The 12827-nt window shown below is 46.6% G+C and overlaps 1 protein-coding gene across 8 annotated transcripts in view; it reads left to right on the top strand.

The window, feature by feature from the left end:
* LOC109870925 (diacylglycerol kinase eta) overlaps positions 1-12827 on the top strand; it is a 72794-nt gene that overhangs the window by 17349 nt on the left and 42618 nt on the right. For 5 of the 8 annotated variants that reach the window (XM_031805866.1, XM_031805868.1, XM_031805864.1 and 2 more), the window contains 3 exons: positions 1969-2079; positions 3115-3264; positions 6526-6606. In XM_031805866.1, coding sequence (XP_031661726.1) covers positions 1969-2079; positions 3115-3264; positions 6526-6606 — 342 coding nt within the window. The remainder of the gene's footprint in view (positions 1-1968; positions 2080-3114; positions 3265-6525; positions 6607-12827) is intronic. The other 3 variants (XM_031805867.1, XM_031805871.1, XM_031805870.1) reach the window with 1 other exon arrangement.

Below are 12827 nucleotides of genomic sequence, written 5' to 3'. Positions count from 1 at the left end.
CAGGCTTGTGTTAGTTAGTGAGCCATTGAGTTAGCTACAGCCAGGCTGTGTTAGTTAGTGAGCCATTGAGTTAGCCGTAGCCAAGGCTGTATGTCCTTAGCGAAACAGTGTGGCGGATGGAGTGCTGTGTTTAGGTTGACACAGCTGGTGGACAGGCAGGATGTCAGCTCCAAACCTCCATCTCTGTTTGTAATTCTCCCTTCAGAGAGAACATTTCCTCTGCTAAAAATAGGCCTCCCTGTGTGTGTGCCCCCTCCCCTGTGTGCCCCCAGAGTGCTGTTCTTCACCCAGCGTTTCCATGTGTGTTGTGTGTGTGTGTGTGTGTGTGTGTGTGTGTGTGTGTGTGTGTGTGTGTGTGTGTGTGTGTGTGTGTGTGTGTGTGTGTGTGTGTTTATAGAGCCCGTTTAGTTTTTCCCCAATTCCGTCTTCTCTTGTTTTTCCAGGTTTCAGTTTTTTTCCAGGTTTTTCAGGTTTTCACTTTCAATATCACACTTTTTTAAATGTACTACTAAGTTCAATACGCTTTTTAAACATTGTTGAATGCCGTTTTAATGTCTGGATTCCGTGATTCTGTCCGTGTTTCCCGCAACTCTGATTTTATAGGGCCCTATGTTTACTGTCGGAAGTACAAATCTGATCTACGGTGTCACAGAGACAGGACAACCTGCAGGCGTACACAGTACATACACCTCTCTCTCTCTGTGTCTTGTTTGCCTGTAAAAGTCCCATGAAAAGCTTTCAATGGCGAAACATGCTCAAACACTCTTCTTTTCCACGTTATGACAGTCTCTTAAAAGAAATGTCACCTTTCAGAGTAGAAGACAGGTGCTTATTTAGTTAAATTGGTTAAAACATGTTCAGACCACTGAGTTCAACAGAGGGTTAGAACTAGTGAATGAAATGCTCCCCTCCCTCTCTCTTTCTCTCCTCCCTCCCTCCCTCCACCTCTCTCTCCCCTCCCTCCCCCTTTCTGTCTGTCAGGCCTGAGTGTGAGCAATGTGTGTTTATAGTGGGTCAGAGAAGCAAGGCATCTTTAATGGCCTTCTCCTTTCTTTGCTGTTATTTAGCCTGTCCTTCCTCTCCCATGCATGAAATTGACACACACTCACTTTTATCTCAGCAGAGTTTCCTGTAGATAAACACAGAGGTGTGGTCAGTGCGCAGTGAGCCTTGGGCATTGTGTGTGTGTGTGTGTGTGTGTGTGTGTGTGTGTGTGTGTGTGCGCGCGCGTGCGTGTGCGCGTGCACGTGTGTGTGCGTGTGTGCGTGTGTGCGTGTGTGTGTGTGTGAGCATGCTCCATGAGGGAGGAGGATTAACTCTGCCAGTCACTGGGATTAACACAGAGCTCATACATACTATACCCTTACCTGGAGGGTACAACACACGTGCTGGGCCTCAGTGTTTTCGGTTATGTGATATTAATGTATTGAAACAGGGTTTGGGGTTAGTTTAGTTCACTGTTCAGACAATTCATGGTGAATTGAAGATACATTTAACCATGTCCCCCCCCCCCCCCCCTCTCTCTCTCTCTGTTCTCCCCCCTCTCTCTCTCTGTTCTTCTCCCCCCTCTCTCTGTTCTTCTCCCCCCTCTCTCTGTCTCTCTCCCCCTCTCTCTCTCTCAATTCAATTCAATTCAATTCAAGGGCTTTATTGGCATGGGAAACATGTGTTAACATTGCCAAAGCAAGTGAGGTAGACAACATACAAAGTGAATATATAAAGTGAAAAACAACAAAAATTAACAGTAAACATTACATATACAGAAGTTTCAAAACAGTAAAGACATTACAAATGTCATATTATATATATATATATACAGTGTTCTAACAATGTACTCTCTCTCTCTGTCTCTCTCCCTCTCTCTCCCTCTCTCCCTCTCTCTCTCTCTGTCTCTCTCCCTCTCTCTGTCTCTCTCTGTCTTTCTCGCTCTCTCTCGCTCTCTCTCTCTCTGTCTCTCTGTCTCTCCAGACCAGTGTGAAAGAGGGACTGTTGCTGAAACAGACAAGCTCATTCCAGAGGTGGAAAAAACGCTATTTCAAACTGAGAGGACGCACACTTTACTACGCCAAAGATGCCAAGGTAGGACACACACACACACGCACACAGACACAAGCACACAGACACGCACACAGACAAACACAGAGTCAGAAAAACTATTTAACTGTCTCTCACTGACTACCATAGCAGCCTATTTTAGAGGCCCAGCAAAAGCACATGACATTTAGCCACCCTATATAGAGAGCAATAGTAATGGCATCTTTTTGTAAGCACTAATTCTGCCATGGTTCGTTGAACAAAGACTATGGGAAAGTTAATGGAATTTTTGCACGGTTTTTGGATAAACACCGAAAATAAGTTCTGTGGTAAACACAGGTTTAGGAGATCTTATAAAAATGTCTGTGTGATAATCTTCGTCAGCTAATGTCAGTTTTTGTGAATTTTCAAGCATTTATTTAATAAAAAAAAGCACATGAAGGCTTCATAATTCATAAAGGTCATGTTAAATTACTGATATCATCGAATAGAACAAAACGTATTAGATCTCCTAAGCCTGTGTTAACCGCAGACCTGATTTTCAGCATTTATCCCAAAACTTTCCACAATCATTTTCCCCATAGGGATGGCTGAACAAACCAGAGGTAACTCATTTCCACAGCCTTTCGTAGTTGAACCAGGTGTGTTAATGCAGGGTTGGAACTATAGACAGCAACAAACCCTCTAGGTCTCCAGGACCAGGGTTGAAGACTGCCCCTACCCGTAACTATATACTCAGAACCCCTGTCCCCAAAACGTCTTACCCCTCTACCCTTTGACCTTTAATCTGACTTCCCTCTCCTGCTTCTGGCAGCCTGCCAACCCGTTACCCCTAACCAACATAACCTCTAACACCCCAGAACTAACCCTCATAACTGTTTTACCCTACCTCTCTAACCCTGAACCCCATAACCCCAGACCCAAACCCTCTCCCTTGGCTCGTTGGCAGGAGTCCTGCAATGTAACCCCTTACCTCTAGTCCTAGTCTTTCTAGGCACCCTCTCCTGCACCTCCCTATTCTGTGGCAGTCTGGCATTCCATTTAACACCTAACCTCTAACCCCAACCCCTGACCTCTTAGACTGGCAGTGCCCTGGCCCGGTGGCAGGAGCGGGCACTGCGCGGCGTTTCCAGGAGTCGTGTATGTTGGAGGGTTCTGTCCGTGTGCTGGGCAGGGCCTCGCCGCACACCACCGCCTAGCGGATCCGACGAAGGTCTGATGTCGATACGGGTCAGCTGCAGCGTCACGACCGGGCCACCTTAGTACCATCCCATCTTCCCTCAGCCCACCCATAGACTCTGATTTAAGGCTTTAGACTCTTCTGTTAGCCTCTAGACGTTAAGGCTGTAACGTCAGTCCTCGAGGGCTACAGTCCTGCTGGTCTTGACATTTCTTCCTATCTCTTCTTTTGGGTCAATGAATATGTCTTAGCTAAAGAGTCAACATAACATTTTTGGACAGGTGTACCTCAGGTAAACCAGCAAGACACAGTGGACCAGAGTTTGACCTACTGCTCCAGAACTACAGGCTACCCCCCCCTCTACATTCGCTATCTTGCCACATTCACTCCAGCATCGCCTAGAAAGCCTGTTTGCTCTGGCATTGCTTAGGAGCCTGTTCATGCTTAGAATGTTCCATCATGGATGTGTATCAATGGTCCAAAGTGGCCTCCTCTCCTCTGCTATCTCCTCTCCTCTGCTATCTCCTCTCATCTCTTCTCTCTCCTCTAGTTTCTTCCTAAGGACTGCTCTTTCTCAATGGGACAGTAGATGAGTATTGGTCAGGACCCTGGTCCTGGGGAGCTGCAGTCAGGTTTTTTTTCAAGCGCAGCACTAAAATCTGATTCCCATTCCAGGACCAGGACTGTTGTAGATCAGGGTGGTAATTATTAGGGGCACGCAACATGACAAATGTGCGTTTCTTACTGGACAAGTCCAGGTAGCCGTTCCCTGGTTCTGTTCGTTTTCTTCTGTTTGGTGCCCAACGATCATGACCCAGGAGATTAGAGCAGGAGAGGAAGCCATCTGAGGTCATTGAGATGCAAGTTAGGAGTTTTGCTCCTGTCTTGTGGGAGAAACACACCTCACTTCCGCTGTCCAGACCACCTCCACTCTGCCCTGTCCGTCCTCTACATGTCTGGCCCTCTGTCTGCCGGCCTGCTAGAGGGCACTGTGCAGCCAGGTGCTTTGTTTCATCATCACAATGCAACCACAGAAACTACCTTGACAAGCATCTCTTTCTATATGCCTAGAACTTTCTATATGGAACAACTAGCTTGCTAGCTAATGGACAGTGTTTTGGCCTGAGTTGACTCTCGACTCTACCCTCTTCTCTCTGTCTTGGGAATTCAGTCCTAAAGTTTAGGGATTAAATTGGGACTAGGAGTCAGAATGTGTTAATGTCACGCCATTGCTACACACAGCTTTCACGAGAAGGCAAGAGAGCGAGAGAAACATTCAACATCCATACTCACCTTTACCTAGACCCTGTTCCAATACGTCCGAAATTCAACCTTCCTTCCTTCTTTTTCTTGAAGCAATTGGATTGGTTGAAAGGGTTTAGCTTATCCAATCACATACAGACTCATGACTAGATTAAAGGGGGAGGAAAGAAGGGTTTCTAAGAATTTGAACAGGGCCTTAGTCCACACCGTCTCTGAGTAATGTATGTCCACTGACAGTTGTCACATGGCTCGATAGTGAATGATCCTGCTGTGTGTTAGTTCATAAGGATGGTGTGTGTGTGTGTGCTTGAGTGTGCATGCATGTGTGTGTGTTTGTCATTGCTGAGACAGACTCACACACATACACGTGATACCAGCCATGTCATGACAGCCAAGAGTGCTTGAAGAGGGGGAAATGTTTATGTTGGCATGCCACACACAAGCTCTCAGACCCCCACCGCCCACACACACACATACTCTGGCTAGTGTCCCCATCCTGCTCTTAAACCATCCCTGGAGAGTGTCATAAACAGGGCATTTCTCTGACAGCTGCAGCCTTTAAGGACGAACACACACACACACACACACACACACACACACACACACACACACACACACACACACACACACACACACACACACACACACACACACACACACACACACACACACACACACACACACACTAGGGGCATTCCTCTACTATAACAGCGGCAGCTGCACTGTAGTTGGCCTCCAGCCCTTTAAGAGCTCAGCGGCAGGGCAGGCAGTAGTGATGTCATCATCCGGCAGGTTGTGTGTTTGGATATCATGTTCCTATTAGCAGGTCCTGGCTCGTCTGCTCTCTGCTGACTGACTGAATGGGGCTGTTCCAACATTGACTTGGGATAATCTGCTCTCATTCATCGTGTGTGTGTGTGTGTCTCACTCAGTAGTAGCCGTGTGTTTGAGTCTGTGCCAGAGGTGGGATAAACAACCGCTATTCTTCGATCTACGCCATCAGGTCTATAGTTAGTTGGCCTACGCTGAATTAATCAAGGTCATCATTAGCATGTCGCTTTGGCCTGCTTCTTATTACTATTACAATAGACATAAGGCTCATTATAGCTCCTCATATAGAATAATGCATAATGCTTATAGCAGTTCATATAACACAGGAGTGGCCTTCCTCCTGGACTGCTGTACTGGGTGTGCAAGCTTTCGATCAGGCCCTGGGCCACACCCCAGATAAAACTTATCAAGTTCCTGATGAGCAGCTGATTAGCTGAACCAGAGGTGTTAATGCAGGGCTTGTGCAAAAACCCTGCACACCTAGTAGGAAGGTCACCTAGCCCTGATAGAACATATGATCATGTATAATGCTTATAGCTCTTCATACAGAGTAAGTGTATGATACTGCATGATGTCCTCCCAGTTCTGATCTGTTGCCCAATTATCGCCAAAATATTAGAATTGGGCTGCCTGTGTAAACACAGCCTAAGATTCAGGGTTGTGGTCAGTTGAATATCTATTCATTAGGGATTGAATCTAAACATTGGATGTTTAAGTGCTTTTCATTTGAACTCAGATTTATGTCAATCATGCGTTATGATCTATAGGTAAATATTGAAGTTGTGTGCACAGCTCTCAGGTCTGTTTTTGTCCCATTGTGATTTCAAAATGGCTTTTCTTTTTTGGTCTAGGTCAGATAAGATTGACCCCAGCCCTGAAGTCAATATTTAAGATAAGGCTCCCATAGATCTGCCTTCATAGTAGTGAAGGGTTCAAATAAGAGATGTTTTGTGTATTAGTATTTTGTGTGTTTTATCATACTCAGAGTACTCAATCTGTTGATCTGTTTGGTCTTCCTCCTCTGTTCTCTATACCTTTCCTCTCTCGTCTCTTCTTCCACCTATCCTCTCTTCTCCTCTCTCTTCTGCCTCCTCTCCTTTCTCATTTCCTCTCCTCTTCTTCCTCTCCTCTCTTCTCCTCTCACCTCTTCCTCATCTTCCTCCTCTCTCCTCTCCTCTTCTTCCTCTTCTTCCACTCCTCTTTCTCCTCTCCTACAGTCTCTGATATTTGACGAGGTGGACCTATCAGATGCCAGTGTGGCTGAGTCCAGCACTAAGAATGTTAACAACAGCTTCACGGTGAGATTCTACATGAATGTACGCATGCACGCGCACACACACACACACACACAAAATCAAATCAAACCTTTTTTATTTGTCGCATGTACAGGATAAAACAGGTGTAAAAAAACATGAGAATGTTCGCTACATTCAAAGTCACTGCCAATATCATATCAATGTGCAGTGATGCGGTGGTAGTAGGTAGGTACATGTAGGCAGGGGGAAAAGTGACTAGGCAGCAGGATAAATATTATAATAATAGTAGCAGCAGTGTCTAAACTGTGTGTATGTGTGTGTGTGTGTGTGTGTGTGTGTGTGTGTGCGTGCGTGCGTGCGCGTGTGCCGACATTAGGTTGCACTGCAGATCAATGTGCTATGCTAAGGCCACCAAAGTCTTATGTTGATGATGATTGCTTCAATGTGGTGTGTGTGTGTGTGTGTGTGTGTGAGAGAGAAATGTAAGCAAACATCTTGTCAACTGGGATGCAAACTGACAGGGAACAGTGAGTGTGTTCTTGTTTTTCTATTAACGTTCTTTCACACACACACACACACACACACACACACACACACACACACACACACACACACACACACACACACACACACACACACACACACACACACACACACACACACACACACACACGTGCACAAGCTCAAAGGAGTGAGTGAGGGCATGTCTTTCTATAAATGTCCGCCCTCTCCCCTGGCGTTGCTATAAAAAGAAAGGAGAAGGAAGAGAGAGTCAGGAGAGGAGTAAGAGAGAGAGTTCAGAGGAGAACACAGGGCTATTTTTAGCATCGCCTTTAGCGCTCCGCTGAGCATGTTTGGGATGACTTGACTGCCTGCATATTGGTTTGTGTGTGTGTTTGCGTGTCTGATCGCTTGCTAGCCGAGCTTACTTGACCCCATGACGAAATACATTTTTGAAGATCTTCCCCAAGTGGTCAAGCAGTGACGAGCTCCGACTACATCGATTCGCCCAGGGTTGATACTTCTAAAAATGTCAATTGTTCAACACTTACCGTGTACCTATGTTTGTCCTCTGTAGTTGCGTGCCTTTCTTTGTTTGCTGAAATCCATACTTTTTAATAATGCGTTTGCCAAATACAATCGCGACTGTTTCCTAGTTTCTGTTGCTATAAAATGGTAACTGTGTCAATTGAATCTCCGATTACTTAGGGTAATGTACATTTTAGAGCCATCTTAGAGCAACAAAGGACAAGGAAACGGTCGGTAGTTGTTTTTGACAAAAGTTTTGTTAAGTATGGATTTCAGCAAACAAAGAAGATAAGCGTTTCATAATAGCATTTTTTTTAAGTATTGACCTTGGGATAATCATTGTAGTTGGCGCTGAATTTCACAAAGCCTGGTTTCTGCTCCACTTCGTTGGTGGAGCTCATCAGAAACTTCCTTCGCCATGGAATTGAGTTTAGTTAGCTACCCGCTTGCAAGCTTGTATATTTGTGTGTATGTGTGTGAGTTTGCGTGTCCGCCTGCATGAACACTTGTGTGTGTGTGTGTGTGTGTGTGTTGGGCACGTGCAGTGCAGGGGAATGCACATGCTATCTAATGTTTGCTATGAGTCACTGGAGTGGGGTGCAGCTTATAGAGAGATCAGCACAACCCTCAGAATGACTGTAGAGACAAACCACATCAGAGAGAGGGATTGGGAGGGGAGAAAGGGATGGAAAGAGAGGGGGTTGAGAGAGTGAAAGAAAGCTGCAAAGGACAGGGGGATGGATGGAGAGATAAAGTAAGCGGGAGGGAAGGAAGGAAGGAAGGAAGGAAGGAAGGAAGGAAGGAAGGAAGGAAGGAAGGAAGGAAGGAAGGAAGGAAGGAAGGAAGGAGAGATGGGGACAGTAGAGAGAGGAAAAACAAGGGACAGAGAGAAAGAGCAAAATGAAAAGGGAGGGAAAGAGAGTGAGAAAGGAAGAGAGATTTAATAGCACAGAAGTTTTTGTTCTGGAACTCAACACATTCCACTATCTCCAGTACATTTACATGTGCAGACCTTTAAACACCAAGGACAGGGATGTGTTTTGATCACTCTTCAGGGATGTGTTTTGAGTTAGGTTATTCAGGGGTGCGTTTTGGGTCAGGTTATTTAGGGATGTGTTTTGAGTTAGGTTATTCAGGGGTGCGTTTTGGGTCAGGTTATTTAGGGATGTGTTTTGCGACAGGGTATTCTGTGCTCTCTTCCCCTTTGGGGAATGTGCAATGCTGAACCTCTGGGGTGCATTTATTATAGAAGGGCTCTTCACCTCTGTTGTTGGTGTGTGTGGTTGTGTGTGTGGGTGCGAGAGAGTGAGAGAGAGTGCTGCTCCATGTGACAGTGTGCGTGTGTAGTGCTCTGTTTGTTCCTCAAGCGGCTGAGGATCTGCTGCAGTGAGGGAGACACACACACGCACACACACATACACACACACACACACACCGAGAGGGGGAGACCAGGCTTCACCATTCAGCATGACCCGCACACACTCTCCTTCAGAGAGAGAGAGAAAGAGAGAGAGTGAGAGTGGGGGTAAGTGCATTGCAGGATGGCTTTCAGACACAGTTAGTGTTAATGAATACTGCAGTTCATCTGTCTGTCTGTCTCTATGTCTCTGTCTGTCTCTCTGTCTGTGTGTCTGTGAGTTGAAAGATGCTGTTGTGGTCTGTGCAGGTTGGTTTGTGCTGGGGATGGGACAGCATGATATAGGGGATGGGACAGCGTGAAATAGGGGATGGGACAGCGTGATATAGGGGATGGGACAGCGTGATATAGGGGATGGGACAGCGTGATATAGGGGATGGGACAGCATGATATAGGGGATGGGACAGCGTGATATAGGGGATGGGACAGTGTGATATAGGGAGTGGGACAGCGTGATAGAGGGAGTGGGACAGCGTGATAGAGGGAGTGGGACAGCGTGATAGAGGTAGTAGGATAGTGTGATGTAGGGAGTGGGACAGAGTGATATAGGGAGTGGGACAGCGTGATAGAGGGAGTGGGACAGCGTGATATAGGGAGTGGGACAGTGTGATATAGGGAGTGGGACAGCGTGATAGAGGGAGTGGGACAGCGTGATAGAGGGATTGGGACAGCGTGATAGAGGGAGTGGGACAGCGTGATAGAGGGAGTGGGACAGCGTGATAAAGGGAGTGGGACAGCGTGATAAAGGGAGTGGGACAGCGTGATAGAGGGAGTGGGACAGCGTGATAGAGGGAGTGGGACAGCGTGATAGAGGGAGTGGGACAGCGTGATAGAGGGAGTGGGACAGCGTGATAGAGGGAGTGGGACAGCGTCATAGAGGGAGTGGGACAGCGTGATAGAGGGAGTGGGACAGCGTGATAGAGGGAGTGGGACAGCGTGATAGAGGGAGTGGGACAGCATGATAGAGGGAGTGGGACAGCATGATAGAGGGAGTGGGACAGCATGATAGAGGGAGTGGGACAGCGTGATAGAGGGAGTGGGACAGATACTGTTCAGTGCGTGGCGTGATAGAACACTAAAAGATTGTATGTTAGCCTTTGTATTATTGATGTCCTTCGTCTCTGTGTCCTTCTCTCTTTCTGTGTGTGTGTGTGTGTGTGTGGTGGGGGCAGCATGGTCTTCTGAATTTAAGATGTGTTGAAACGATTTGGTTACTGAGGTGTGTGTGTGTGTGTGCACGCGGTGCTTGCGTGCACTTGTGTGTATGTGTGTGTATGCGGGTAGTGTGTATGTATGTAGTGTGTGTGTGCGGGTAGTGTGTGTGTATGTAGTGTGTGTATGCGGGTAGCGTGTGTGTATGTGTGTGTATGCGGGTAGTGTGTGTGTATGTGTGTGTATGCGGGTAGTGTGTGTGTATGTGTGTGTATGCGGGTAGTGTGTGTGTATGTGTGTGTATGCGGGTAGTGTGTGTGTATGTAGTGTGTGTGTGTGTGTATGCGGGTAGTGTGTGTATGTGTGTGTATGCGGGTAGTGTGTATGTATGTAGTGTGTGTATGCGGGTAGTGTGTGTTTGTGTGTATGTGTGTGTATGCGGGTAGTGTGTATGTATGTAGTGTGTGTGTGTGTGTATGCGGGTAGTGTGTGTATGTGTGTGTATGTGTTTGTGTATGCGGGTAGTGTTTGTGTATGTAGTTTGTGTATGCGGGTAGTGTGTGTTTGTGTGTATGTGTGTGTATGCGGGTAGTGTGTATGTATGTAGTGTGTGTGTGTGTGTGTATGCGGGTAGTGTGTGTATGTGTGTGTATGCGGGTAGTGTGTATGTATGTAGTGTGTATGCGGGTAGTGTATGTGTGTATTTGTTTGTGTATGCGGGTAGTGTGTGTGTATGTAGTGTGTATGCGGGTAGTGTATGTGTGTATTTTTTTGTGTATGCGGGTAGTGTGTGTGTATGTAGTGTGGGGGGCTGCTGTGAATATGAGATGTATCTGGGGGAAGCACCTTGCGGTACATATGAGGGTGCTTGCTACAGATTCTGCAAGGATACTAGGCTCAGATAAAGGATTATTGTTTCGTCGAGGCTTTAATGTCCTCGATTTGAACCCTGTATGTGGCGTGGAAATAGACACTGTGTGTATTGTGTATTTTCTGATTGGGTTTGCTGCTGATGTACATTGTTGATTATATGTAGTAATAAGTTTCTATTCATAAAAAAATATATATTAGTCATGAATCAATACACGTCTGCACATGCACAGTAAGTCTGTGTGAGTCTGCATGTGTGTGAGTCTCTGTGTGTGTGTGAGTCTGCGTGTGTGTGAGTCTGCATGTGTGTGAGTCTCTGTGTGTGTGTGAGTCTGCGTGTGTGTGAGTCTGCATGTGTGTGTGAGTCTGCGTGTGTGTGAGTCTGCGTGTGTGTGAGTCTGCATGTGTGTGAGTCTGCATGTGTGTGTGAGTCTCTGCGTGTGTGTGAGTCTGCATGTGTGTGTGAGTCTGCATGTGTGTGAGTCTGCATGTGTGTGAGTCTGCTCGTGTGTGAGTCTGCATGTGTGTGTGAGTCTCTGCGTGTGTGTGAGTCTGCTCGTGTGTGTGAGTCTGCTCGTGTGTGTGAGTCTGCGTGTGTGTGAGTCTGCGTGTGTGTGAGTCTGCGTGTGTGTGAGTCTGCGTGTGTGTGAGTCTGCATGTGTGTGAGTCTGCATGTGTGTGTGAGTCTGCTCGTGTGTGTGAGTCTGCGTGTGTGTGAGTCTGCGTGTGTGTGAGTCTGCATGTGTGTGAGTCTGCATGTGTGTGTGAGTCTGCATGTGTGTGAGTCTGCATGTGTGTGAGTCTGCGCATGTGTGTGTGAGACTGCTCGTGTGTGTGTGTGAGTGTGCGTGTGTGTGTGTGAGTCTGCGCACACGCGCGTGTGTGTGTGTGTGTGTGAGTCTGCGTGTGTGTGTGTGTCTGAGTCTGATCCTGTCATGTACCTTTCTGCAAGTGGTAATTTTTCTCTGCATGTTAGTGAATAGAACATTGTAATGCCTTGCTATTCAATTTAGATGATCAAATCTTGATGGCTCTAATGCTGTGATCTCAACTCCAGGCAATTGAACCCTCATTTAGATAGATGATACCCTTGTATTCCAGCCCATTATAGAAGCTGAATGTTAGGTTAGCTACTGTATGACTCTTGTTAATGTGTTCAAGCAATGAGAACCCAATCTTGATGTGATTTTCTCGATAACGGGTAGCTGTAGACTCATAGTGGGATCCTCGTGATTCGAGATGACTGTGGGGTTATGAAGAGTCTGCTCTAGAAGGTGAACAATGATTGATTATGGAAATGATTACCAATCAAACATGGAGAATTAATTGATATGATTATAAAACACACACACACACACACACACACACACACACACACACACACACACACACACACACACACACACACACACACACACACACACACACACACACACACACACACACACACACACACACAGACACACACCTCAACACTCCTCATCTGCCCTTTGACCTAAGTCTGAGGTGGCTCATCAGGGAACTTCTCTCCCTCAAGAGTTTCCAGTGCTATTTATAGAAACACACTCCAGTTTCCCTAGGCAACCATCCTTCATCCCCTACAAGCACACACACGCGCGCACACACATACACACACTCTCTCTCTATGTAACCCTGCAGCATCAGGTCACTCTAATCCTAGAGAAAGAAGGGGTCGATTGCAGCGAACAGGCAGAACGCAGTGCTACACGTTAAAGTGCAACTAACGGGAGATAACATGCACCCGCGTGTTAAAGCAAACTTGCAACGAAAAACC

The sequence above is a fragment of the Oncorhynchus kisutch genome, linkage group LG26, assembly GCF_002021735.2.
Source record: "Oncorhynchus kisutch isolate 150728-3 linkage group LG26, Okis_V2, whole genome shotgun sequence".
Lineage (NCBI taxonomy): Eukaryota > Metazoa > Chordata > Actinopteri > Salmoniformes > Salmonidae > Oncorhynchus > Oncorhynchus kisutch.
This window is presented reverse-complemented; position numbering and strand designations above follow the sequence as displayed.